Source organism: Hypanus sabinus, chromosome 10 (genome assembly GCF_030144855.1).
Source record: "Hypanus sabinus isolate sHypSab1 chromosome 10, sHypSab1.hap1, whole genome shotgun sequence".
Lineage (NCBI taxonomy): Eukaryota > Metazoa > Chordata > Chondrichthyes > Myliobatiformes > Dasyatidae > Hypanus > Hypanus sabinus.
In genome coordinates, this window is record NC_082715.1 from 60,673,449 (window position 1) to 60,686,366 (window position 12,918).

Genomic DNA, 12,918 nt, shown 5'->3' on the forward strand with positions numbered 1-12,918 from the left:
CCCGAGCACAATGCAGATTCACCCCTCATTCCATTTATCTTGTCACAAGCCCCTGAGTGCCAGTTCCTTGGCTCCAATTCCCAAATCTTCTCCACCTCCTTGAACTGTTAAGTGACAAATTCTTCATGGATCGAGAGGGAAGTGGTCCAGAAGAAAGAAGCTGGATTCATTCAATGAACATCCTGGACACTACCTTGATAGAAGACTTTCACCAGCACCATTCTGGGCAGTCAGGAGTTGGCTGTACGAAGGGGCAGGCACCCAAGTTTCGGCACACCAGTTCCCCAGAGAATGGTTAGCAGCCACTGCCACTGTCCCCTTAAGACTTGCAAAGCCAATTATTGGCCTGTAACATGACATTCCTTCATGTAAAGTCTGTATTTAAAGGCCTTGTGCCGAGCACCTTGTGCTCAATCATAGAGTTCCTTTTCTAGTACTACTGTTTGTGATTTCATCTTTGGATTTTGTTTGTGTCATCTTGTTCATTTCAAATCGGTGTTAGTTTTAGACCTTCTCCACACTTGGGTTCACCACCATCCACAGCTCCCTCATTATAACTGCAATTAACATGCCCCAGGTATTTATCCAATTCCCTTTTGAAAGGATCAATCACCAATCAGGGAGTTTGTCCAAAGTCCCAAATATTCATTAAGTTAACAGGTTTTATCTCATGGATTCTCTGACTCTTCTTCCAATCATCACACAGCTCTGTCTTTAACAGTAATTTTTCAGCCATTGCAAGTAAGGGCTCCCTATTAACTCTACTTGCCACAGTTCAAAATATCTATATCATATTATGATGAGCTGTTTCTGCTCTGGAGTGCAGCCTCAGCTTTCGCAATGTGTAGCTATAATCTAACATAGCCATAAGTGTTCTTGTAAAGCTCCTGCATGTCTTGTCCGAACACTCAGATATTTTGTCAGATATGCTGTCCAGCACTGTGCACGTGTTTTGGAGACAAACAAATATTTTATGTATATTTAATACAAAGCTTTCTGCTAATAAAGTGAAAGACAGGAAGTGCTGAAAGTATCAAGCATATCAGGCAGCAGTCAGTGGAGAGAGGTACGCAGTCGATACTTTAGATCAATGCTCATTCACCAGAATTAGCCTAAATAAACAGATATTTGCTGCAACTTATTTTCTGGGGCAGCAGGCTGAGGGTAGCAGACATCAGCAGAATCAACAAACTTATTCGTAAGGCCAGTGATGTTGTGGGGGTGGAACTGGATTCTCTGACGGTGATGTCTGAAAAGAGGATGCTGTCCAAGTTGCATGCCATCTTGGACAATGACTCCCATCCACTCCATAATGTACTGGTTAGGCACAGGAGTACATTCAGCCAGAGACTCATTCCACCGAGGTGTAACACTGAGCATCATAGGAAGTCATTCCTACCTGTGGCCATCAAACTTTACAACTCCTCCCTCGGACTGTCAGACACCCTGAGCCAATAGGCTGGTCCTGGACTTATTTCCACCTGGCACGATTAACTTATCATTTAATTATTTATGGTTTTATATTGCTATATTTCGACACTATTCTTGGTTGGTGCGGCTGTAACAAAACCCAATTTCCCTCGGGATCAATAAAGTATGTCTGTCTGTCTCTCTCAATGAAATTTACATCCTTACTTCTTTGTATGGCTAGAATTAACTCTATTGTGAGCAAGGACTCAGACTGGTTGCAATTTACCTTCCTCCGCATGAGCTTGGACCATCCGGACAACAGAAAGGCATACGTTAGGCTGCTGTTTGTTGATTACAGCTCAGTCTCACCATCTTCTCAGTACTAATCAACAAGCTTCAGAACCTGGGCTTCTCTACCTCAATCTGCAGTCAGGAGATCAAAGTCAATGCAGATCAGTAATAAAATCGCCTCACTAACATTGATGTCTCTCAAGGGTATGTGCACAGTCCACTGCTCTAACTCTGTCTACACTCATGACTGCATATTTAAACACAGTTCAAACAGCATCTGTAAATTCATCAGTGACAGGACTGTTGTTGTTGGTAACAAATGCGATGAGGAGGCATACAGGAGTGAGTTAGGTTTACTAGTCGAATAGTGGTGCAACAATGAACTTGCACTCAGTGTCAGCAAGACCAAGGAATTGATTGTGGACTTCAGAATGGGAAAGGCAGGAGAACGCACACCAGTTCTTGTTGAGGGGTGATTATTGGGCAGGAAGTAGAGAAGCCCTAATCACTGCAATTTAGCAACACTATGACCACGTTGATCAGATTGCACTAAAATCAACATTTTTTGTTAAAATTATGTTCTTTCTTGAGAAAACAATATAATTTATTTTTAATTAATTTATAATTTAATTTATGTTTCCTATATATTTTTTGTGAATCCTGCTGAAACGTCTGTGATGTTGCTGCAGGTTTTTCATTTTAACTCTAACTAAATAGATTGTCGAGTTAACCCCTCTTGAACAATCTCCTGCAATTTTTCTTTGCTTGATTTGAGGTGTTTGCCTTCTTTTCTCCCTTCCCTATCCTTCCTGACTACTTAGACAGGAATGATAAGGTCCATCCTCCTTTCCATTTAAACCAGGTGTTTGTCACCTCCACCACATCCATTCGTCCAGCAGATATATTTGAAAAGCACCTACAGGTTTAATTTACATAGATTTTTCAAATATAGTTTCCAAATATTTTCCTTTACATTGATGATGAAATTGAATGACTGGTTTCGTGATCCCAAGTTTAACAATGGTCACCAATTACTGTGTGGCTTCTCCCTGTTAGCGATGCTTTCTTTTACCAATGCAGTAGAGCACCGAGAATCAATCTTCCGAAATGGATTCTGTCTTTTGTTTTCTAACAGGGCACCAACAATGCTGAACTCACTTCAAGCAAGAGGGATCTCCCATCGAAAGTTCATAGTTGCTGCTCGTAAACGAAGACCGTACAGGAACAGTGGCCCATCTAGTTAGTGTTCAGTCTTTCTGTACATGGCACGTTGCTTTCTACTGTTTGCCTTTTGGGTTAATATAAAGGAAAAGGGCGTCTCTGCTTTTTTTATTCCTTGTATCTTCCTGCTGTTTCAGAGAGATGCAGGTAGTGAGAACTTTTGTGAGCTGATTAAGCAGTGGAACATTGTAATGTCTGTGGCAAAATAGTTCCATTTACAAATGCACAGTGCCTAAAACATTCTAAAATTAACCAGTTATGTATATTTCATTAATAGGACACATTTAAATCAAAATATATTTTATGACTGACATCACCTTTTGAGTTGGGGATAATATCTATACCCTAAGCTGCATCACATTCACACAAGGAAACCTCTGGCTTTTTGTGCAATGTAGTAGAGGAGTGTTGACGTAGGTTGTCTTTGGTTATTTCACTCATTTTACTTGTTTGGCTTCTCGGATCTTTCACAACTCTTTCCCAGCAATTTGTGCTGATAATGAATATCTATACTTAGGTATACTGAAATACCTACTGAAATGCAACTTCCTAGTACTGTCACAGAATCTCCTGTCAGCAGCATACATTTTGATCAAATTAGTTTGAAGAAGTGTAACATAAAACTCTGATAAAGTTCGCTCCCATTATTCAGAAATGCAGTGGCTTGTGGGATGCTGTTTCCTGGGCTTTTAAAAGTCATTGGGACCCTAGTTTCCACACTTCTTGAAATTCACTGGGTTCTGTTTCCCATGCTCCACTTAAACTTACAAGGTTCGCTAGAAAGCTTCTGTTGTATTACATCTTAGAAAAAAGTACATTACAACGGGTTAACGGTAACATCCTATGGTTCAGAAAATCGGCTAGCACCACCAAAACCCTGAGCATGCCTGGTTAAGAGTTTAATCATTATGAGGTATCCTAGAGAAGGATTAAAATCTTAAATGTCCAACAATTGGAACTTAACATTTAACCAGTTACTTATGCATTCAAGTTCTCAATGTAGCATAAAATTTATTTTATCCTGATTTTTAAAATTATTTTGTTTCATTAATTATTGAAAGCAAGTTTACTACAGTTCTTCTTGTGGAGGTTCCATTTCTTGTACATTCATTTTCCCAGTTGAGAAAAACAAAATATAGTGTCTTCAATGGACCACAAAGAAATACAACGCTCTGAAATGTAACTTTCTGCTCTGCTCTTTAAATCTGAATGTGTACATGAGTTGGGATTAGGAGTGTACAGTTGTTACCTCTGGATATTGGGCTTTTTAAAAAGCATTTAACTAGTGCTTTATATTCAGCTTTCAACTTCAACTTATCAACCAGTCTGTTTAAAAGAGGCACTAAATGGACTACATTTTTCCCAGATATCTGGAACATATTGAGTTCTTAGTGGTCTAAGATTTATGTCATCATTACAACAAGAGAAATAGATTGGGAGATGTTGTTTGAATCCAGATTTGGAAGTCCAGCTTCAAACCTCAATCAAGCATGGATAACTTCATTCACCTTAACTCTAAACCAATTCCATAACCTATGGACTTACATTCAAGAACTCTACAAATCATATTCTCAGTATTATTTATTTATTTTAGTTCCTTCAATAGATGGAATTCATTCCCTGCACTGGAAGATTAATCTAAATCATCACTGATAGAGTAATATGATTTTTTTTGCAAGTTCAAATGTCAACTAACTTTTTCTCTTTTGAAATGGTATTTCTTGTGAGGTTGCAGAGAATATGATTGAGAGTACAAATGTGGTGCAGGTGACTGACGTGTGTTAAATGGTGTGTCTGAAAGGTAGTTTGTGAGACTGTGGTTATATGGCATGATTGGTGCTGTATTTGAGAAATTAGATGTGCTGAGGCATGTGGTATATGATGGGGAATAAGATGTTTCTGAGGGTATGGAACTGAATAGTGAGATTGGAGGTGGTGAGTAGTTTTATTACAATACCGCCCAGAAGGAGACAAAATAAACTACAAGCCACTGGAATCAAGAGCAACAAACTCCAGATGAAGGATCTCAACCCAAAAGGTTGACCCCCCATTTCCTCCACAGATCCACCGTGTTCCTCCAGAACTTAGTGTGATGCTCTAGTACAGAAGGAAGCCATTTAACCCAGTGTTTCCTACGTATGCTCATTGTAAAGCAAACCAATTAATCCCACTCACTTCTCTTTCCCAACATTCAGTGAATTTCACCTTAATGCAAGAAATCAGGGAAAGGCTAGATAGGGAACCACTGCTCTGTTAGCCTAACATGAGATGTCAGGCTAAGTGCTGAGATCTGTTTTAAGGACAAGATAACTGAGCTCTGATATACAGTAGATGGGCTGGACCATCCAGCTTGCACTGGGTGTCTCAGTGAAGGTGAATTTTGATTACTGATCTGCTGACCTTTCTGAAAGTCCCTCACTGTGGCGTTGAGCTGCCTTACTTACAGTGCAAAATCTTCCAGTCTTCGCAGTGAAGAAGAGCCTGCACAATTGGTGATCCAGATAGTGCCAATAATTTCTGCTGCAGCTGAGTGGTTGAATGGGCCAAAGCCTCTGGCTGGCTGAGACCTCAGGAAGGAACAGAGTTTCTGTCTGAGCCTGGTATTCATGGGAATGTGGCATGTGGGTGTAATCACCTGTTTAAAGGTAGATGTTTAAAGGTAGATCTGTTGTAAACTGAGAAAGTGTGAGACAGTGCGACTGCAATAAAATTAATAAGAAGTATTGTTGCCTCCTCTGAGGCCATGTTCCTGCTGCCCCACATATCCATACCCCAAACAATACAGTGAATGCCCGCTCCAGTTCTTGACCAAATCATACCATTTGCCTTTGATCTTTTAATCCTGGGTGCTGCAATGTCACTAATCATCCAGTAGGTGGCGGGCCGATCAAGTTCCAGGACAACATCCAGCACTCGGGACCCAGAAATCCAGAGACATCCGCAGTATATAAAAGCAACTACCGGTCAGTGGAAATTTTATAATGATTTAAATAAATCAGGAATTAAAAAAAATGTGTCAGCAACAGTGAATGAAGGGACAAAACCTGTTGTTGAAATTCGTTTTACTGATATCGGGGAGGAGGTACCTGAGCCTCAGGTTCCACACACCAGATCCAGCAACAGTTATTAACCTTCAGCCATCGGGTTTCTGAACCAGCGTGGATAACTTCACTCACATTAATTCTGAACTGATTCCATAACCTAACGACTTACTTTCAAGAACTCTACAATGCATATTCTCAGTATTATTTATTTATCTTTATTCTCATTTGTCTTCTTTTGCACATCAGTTGTTTGTCAGTCTTTGTGTATAGCTTTTCCTTGATTCCAATGTATTTCTCAGTGTTACCGTGAATGCCTGAAAACAAACGAATCTCAAGGTCATATATCATGATATATACATACCTGTAAGTTGATAATAAATTTACTTTGAACTTTGAGTTCTGGTTCAAGACAACTAGGGATAGCTAAAAAGTATTGGCAATGTTTATATCTTGGCATGATTAAAAGAAAGTAGAGATCTAAATTTGAGTCTTATCTTAATTCTTTAACTCTGCTGCAGTTTAACACAGTTTATGATAACCTCAGATCTAATTTTTCAGCAGTCTTGAGATATCATGAGCCATCGCTTACATGATGTGAGTGAGCTGAGCATGAGAATTAAGATGTGAGCAGGGCCTTTTGGAGGTCTTCTGTGGGCTTGAGATATTGTGGTTTATTTGCCACCTGGCAAGGGTATAATAAAGAAGAGTGGTTTAAGTGGAATGGCCGCTGCACGAGTGGCCATCGTGTGAGTGGAGACCAGAAAGTTTTGGCTCAACACCTCCACCCTCTAACTCAACCCCACATCCTTAATCAACACCACTTTATCAGTTTCTGTCAGTCACCTTATGTACAGACACACCTGTGCCCAGTGTCACTTTCTAAACATACTCTGTGTATGTTGTACAAGCTATATTAGGTATTTATTATGTTTTTTATTATTATTGTGTTTCTTTGTTTTTTTCTGCTGCATAAGATCAGGAGTAACAATTATTTCACTCGCCTCTACACTTGTGCACTGAAGTTATGTTAAACAATCGTGGATCTTGAATTTTGAAGAGACTTTGGGAAGAAGAGGCAGAGGTTCAGAATCAGAATCAGGTTTATTATCACCGGCATGTGATGTGAAATTTGTTAACTTAGCAGCAGCAGTTCAATGCAATACATAATCTAGCAGAGAGAAAAAAGAAATAAAATACAATAAATAAACAAGTAAATCAAGCACAGTATACATATATTGAACAGACTAAAAAAGCGTGCAAAATCAGAAATACTATGTTAAAAAAAAAGTGAGGTAGTGTCCAAAGCTTCAATGTCCATTTAAGAATTGGATGGCAGAGGAGAAGAAGCTGTTCCTGAATTGCTGAGCTTGTGCCTTCAGGCTTCTATATCTCCTACCTGATGGTAATAGTCAGAAAAAGGCATGCCCTGGGTGCTGGAGGTCCTTAATAATGGACACTGCCTTTCTGAGACATTGCTGCCTGAAGATGTCCTGGGTACTTTGTAGGCGAGTACCCAAGATGGAGCTGATTAGATTTACAACATTCTGCAGCTTCTTTCAGTCCTGTGCAGTAGCCCCTCCATACAAGACAGTGATGCAGCCTGTCAGAATGCTCTCCACGGTACATCTATAGAAGTTTTTGAGTGTATTTGCTGACATACCAAATCTCTTCAAACTCCTAATGAAGTATAGCGGCTGTCTTGCCTTTTTTATAACTACATTGATATGTTGGGACCTGGTTAGATCCTCAGAGATCTTTACACCCAAGAACTTGAAACTGCTCACTCTCGCTACTTCTGGTTGCCTCTATGAGGATTGGTATGTGTTCCTTCGTCTTACCCTTCCTGAAGTCCACAATCAGCTCTTTCGTCTTACTGACGTTGAGTGCCAGGTTGTTGCTGCGGCACCATTCCAGTAGTTGACATATCTCACTCCTGCACGCCCTCTTGTCACCACCTGAGATTCTACCAACAATGGTTGTATCGTCAGCAAATTTATAGATGATATTTGAGCTATGCCTAGCTGTACAGTCATGTGAATACATAGAGTAGAGCAGTGGCTAAGCACACACCCCTAAGGTATGATTCTGGTATGTTTTTTCTTTACTTGTCTATTTCGTCCCTACTTTATTTATTATTTATTAAGAGATAGCGTGTGGAACAGGACCTTGCAGTCTATCAAGCCGCACCACTTAGCAACATATCTTTTTAACCCTAGCCTAATCACAGGACAATTTCCAATGACCAATTAAACTGTGAACTGGTACATTGTTGAACCGTGGGAGAAAGCTACTTGGAGTAGCGAGAATGGACCCAGGGTGGGTGGTGCGTTCTTCACGTCAGATGTTGGAGTTTTGAGAAACTGCCAGATTTCTTGATAACGACATCTGTGTGACGTGCATCCACCTGCTTTCTTTTACAGACCATGTTGCACTCTGGAGCTGCAGCTGGGAGAATGAGGAAGTGATAGAATGAGCTCATATGGGAGAATGAGGAGGTGATAGAATGAGCTACAGGGAAGTAATGACCTCAAGTTTCAGAGGACAAATCCCTAGGTGACTGTCAGGAGAGGGAAAGGGAATGGCAGGTTGTGCAGAGTACTGTTGTGGATGCTCCCCTCTACAATAAGTATACTGCTTTGGATGATTTACCATGAAAATCCCTAATGACCAGGTCTCTGGCACTAAACCTAGCACTGGTGCAGTGGTGAAAGGGAAATCGATAGCTGGGAACAGACAAAGCCAAGAGTTGTATTCTGCATACATATGTTCATAACAAAATGAAACTTCGAACAGGCAGAAGATTCTGTGGATCTGAAAAGGATTCTAGGCTGGTATGTTTTCATTCCAGGTTCTGGCATCGGGGGGGGGGGGGAGGGGGGTGGTCTCAGTCCTTAAGGGAGAGGTTGAGCAGCCAGAAGTCATGGTACATGTTGCTACCAATGAAGTAGGTAGGAAAAGGGATGAAGACCTAAAGAGAGAATTTAGGGAGTTTGGTAGGAAACGAAAATGTACAACTTCAGGGGTAGTAATCTCTGGATTGCTGCCTGTACCATGCCATGTGCCATTGAGGGTAAGAATAGGTTGATTTGGCAGATGAGCATGTGGCTGAGGAATTGGTGCAGGGGGCAGAGTTTCAGGTTTGTGGATCATTGGGATCTCTTCTTGAAGAAGGGATGACCTGCACATAAGGGACAGGTTACACCTGAACTTGAGGAGGACCAATATCCTTGTGGGCAGACTTTCTAGAGCTGTTGTTGAGGGTTCCCAACCACTGAGGTTAGGCTGACCGGCCTATCATTTCCTTTCTTTTGCCTTCCTCTCTTCTTAAAGAGTGGAATGACATTTGCAATCTTCTAGTCCTTCGGGACCATGCCAGAATCAAGTGATTCTTGAAAGATCATGACCAGTGCATCCATTATCTCTTCTGCAACCTCATTCAAGACTCTGGGATGTAGTTCATCTGCTCCAGGTGATTTATACACCTTAAGACCTTTCAATTTGGCTAGCACTTTTTCCTTTGTAATAGCTGTGGCACTCACACCTGCTCCCTGACACTCATGGACCTCTGGCACATTGCTATTGTCTTTCACAATGAAGACTGATGCAAAGTACCCATTAAGTTTATCTGCCATTTCTTTGTCCCCCATTACTGCCACACCAGCGTCATTTTCCAGTGGTCCAAAATCAACTTTCACATCCATTTTACTCTTAATATAATTGAAAAAAACTTACAGAATCCTGCTTTATAAAATTAGCTAGTTGCCCTCATATTTTACCTTTTCCATTTTTGTAGCTTTTTAGTTGCCTTTCATTGAATTTTAAAAGCTTCCCAATTATCTAACTTCTCAATCATTTTTGCTACCTTATATGTCCTTCCCTTGGCTTTTATGCAATCCTTAATTTCCCTTGTCAGCCATGGTTGCCTACCTTTATTTGAGAACTACTTCTTTTGGGGGCATACCTATCCTGTGCATTTTCCCAGAAACCTCAGCCACCACTGGTGTGCCATCATCCCCTCCAGTATCCCCCTCCAATCCACCTGGTCAAGCTCCTCTCTCATTACTCTGTAACTCTCTTTATTCCATTGCGATACTGATACATGTGACTTGTGCTTCTCCCTCTCAAATTGCAGTATGAATTCAAACTTACTATGATCACTGCCTCCTAAGGGTTCCTTTACATTAAGCTTCCTAATAAGATACAGACAGACAGACATACTTTATTGATCCCGAGGGAAATTGGGTTTCGTTACAGTCGCACCAACCAAGAATAGTGAAGAAATATAGCAATATAAAACCATAAATAATTAAATAATAATAATAAGTCAATTATGCCAAGTGGAAATGTCCAGGACCAGCCTATTGGCTCAGGGTGTCTGACACTCCGAGGGAGGAGTTGTAAAGTTTGATGGCCACAGGTAGGAATGACTTCCTATGATGCTCAGTGTTACACCTCGGTGGAATGAGTCTCTGGCTGAATGTACTCCTGTGCCTAACCAGTACATTATGGAGTGGATGGGAGTCATTGTCCAAGATGGCATGCAACTTGGAAAGCATCCTCTTTTCAGACACCACCGTCAGAGAGCCCAGTTCCGCACCCACAACATCACTGGCCTTAAGAATGAGTTTATTGATTCTGTTGGTGTCTGCTACCCTCATCCTGCTGCCCCAGCACACAACAGCAAACATGATAGCACTGGCCACCACAGCCTCGTAGAACATCCTCAGCATCGTCCGGCAGATGTTAAAGGACCTCAGTCACCTCAGGAAATAGAGATGGCTCTGACCCTTCTTGTAGACAGCCTCAGTGTTCTTTGACCAGTCCAGTTTATTGTCCATTCGTATTCCCAGGAATTTGTAATCCTCCACCATGTCCACACTGACCCCTTGGATGGAAACAGGGGTCACCAGTGCCTTAGCCCTCCTCAGGTCCACCAGCAGCTCCTTAGTCATTTTCACATTAAGCTGCAGATGATTCTGCTTGCACCATGTGACAAAGTTTCCCACCGTAGCCCTGTACTCAGCCTCATCTCCCCTGCTGATGCATCCAGCTATGGCAGAGTCATCAGAAAACTTATGAAGATGGCGAGACTCTGTGTTGTAGTTGAAGTCCGAGGTGTAGATGGTGAAGAGAAAGGGAGACAGGACAGTCCCCTGTGGAACCCCAAGGCTGCTGACCACTCTGTCTGACACACAGTGTTGCAAGCGCATGTACTGTGGTGTGCCAGTCAGGTAGTCAATAATCCATGACACCAGGGAAGCATCTACCTGCATCATTGTCTGCTTCTCATCCAGCAGAGCAGGGCGGATGGTGTTGAACGCACTGGAGAAGTCAAAAAACATGACTCTCACAATGCTCGCCGGCTTGTCCGGGTCGGCATAGACACGGTTCAGCAGGTAGATGATGTCACCCTCAACTCCTAGTCGGGGTTGGTAGGTGAACTAGAGGGGGTCTAAGTGCGGCCTAACCATAGGCCAGAGCTGCTCTAGAACAAGTCTCTCCAGGGTCTTCATGATGTGGGAGGTCAATGCCACCGGTCTGTAGCAATTGGAGCCACTGGGGCTTTGGTACAGGAACGAGGCAGGATGTCTTCCACAGCACAGGAACCCTCTGGAGACTCAGGCTCAGGTTGAAGACATGGTGAAGTACTGCACATAGCTGGGGGACACAGGCTTTGAGCACCCTGGGGCTGACACCATCCGGGCCTGCAGCCTTGCTTGGGTGGAGACGTTTCAGCTGTCTTCTCACCTGTTCAGCTGTGAAGCCCACCATGGCGGTCTCAGGTGGGGGAGGGGTGTAGTCACAAGAGTAGGGTGGGGGGCTGTGAGGAGAGGTAGGAGGGGAGAGTGGAGTACGGGTTGGTTGGGGGCCGACAACAGATGAATCATGTGGGGGATGGGCAGGGGCCACAGTGTCAAATCTGTTGAAGAACAGGTTAAGCTCGTTGGCCCTGTCCACACTGCCTTCAGCTCCTCTGTTGCTAGTTTGCCAGAACCCAGTGATGGTCCTCATCCCACTCCAAACCTCTCTCATGTTGTTCTGCTGGAGTTTCCACTCAAGATTCCTCCTATACCTGTCTTTAGCCTCCCTGATCTTGGCTTTCAGTTCCCTCTGTATTGTCCTCAGCTCCTCCCTATTTCCATCTCTAAATACCCTTGTTTTAGCGTTCAGGATGTCCGTAATGTCCTTTGTTACCCACGGCTTGTTACTTGAACAACAAAGGACTGTTCTTGCCGGAACATTGCAGTCCACGCAGAAGTTGATGTAACCAGTGATGCACTCTGTGAGCGCATCAACGTCCTCTCCATGTGGCTCACAGAGGGCCTGCCAGTCTGTCGCCTCAAAACAATCTTGGAGAATTAATCCATAACTGGATTATCACACAACACTAAGATAGCCTTTCCCTGAGCAGGCTCAAGCACAAACTGCTCTAAAAAGACATCTCATAGGCATTCATCAAATTCCCCCTCTTGCAATCTGACACCAACCTGATTTTTCCTATCCCGTTGCACATTGAAGTCCCTCATTACAATTGTGTCATTACCTTGATTAAATACCTTTTCCAACTCCCTTTGCAATCTCAACCGTACATCTTAGCTCCTGTTTGGAGGCCCACATGCAATTCCCATAATGTTTTTTTCACCCTTGCAATTTCTTAACTCCACCCACAAAGACTCAACATCTCTGACCTAACATCGCAGCTTTCCGAAGATGTAATTCCATCTCTTACCAGCAGAACCACACCAGCGGCTGTGCCTCCTTGCCTGTCCTTTTGACACAAAGTATATCCTTTGCTGTTAAGCTCCCACTATAGCCTTCTTTCAGCCATGACTCAGTGATGCCCACAATATCACACTGACTAATCTGTAATTGCGCCACAAGTTCATCCACCTTATTCCGAATGCTACTGCATTTAAATACAGCACCTTCATTCCTGCATTCTTCACCCTTC

General features: G+C 42.5%; 1 protein-coding gene across 4 annotated transcripts in view; it reads left to right on the top strand.

The window, feature by feature from the left end:
- Positions 1–12,918, top strand: part of LOC132400697 (uncharacterized) — an 86,603-nt gene that overhangs the window by 66,108 nt on the left and 7,577 nt on the right. For 2 of the 4 annotated variants that reach the window (XM_059981929.1, XM_059981930.1), the window contains exons 10-11: positions 2,837–2,940; positions 5,795–5,885. In XM_059981929.1, the coding sequence (XP_059837912.1) occupies positions 2,837–2,940; positions 5,795–5,885 (195 nt within the window). Of the gene's footprint in view, positions 1–2,836; positions 2,941–5,794; positions 6,415–12,918 lie in introns of those variants that run through there. The other 2 variants (XM_059981931.1, XM_059981932.1) reach the window with 2 other exon arrangements.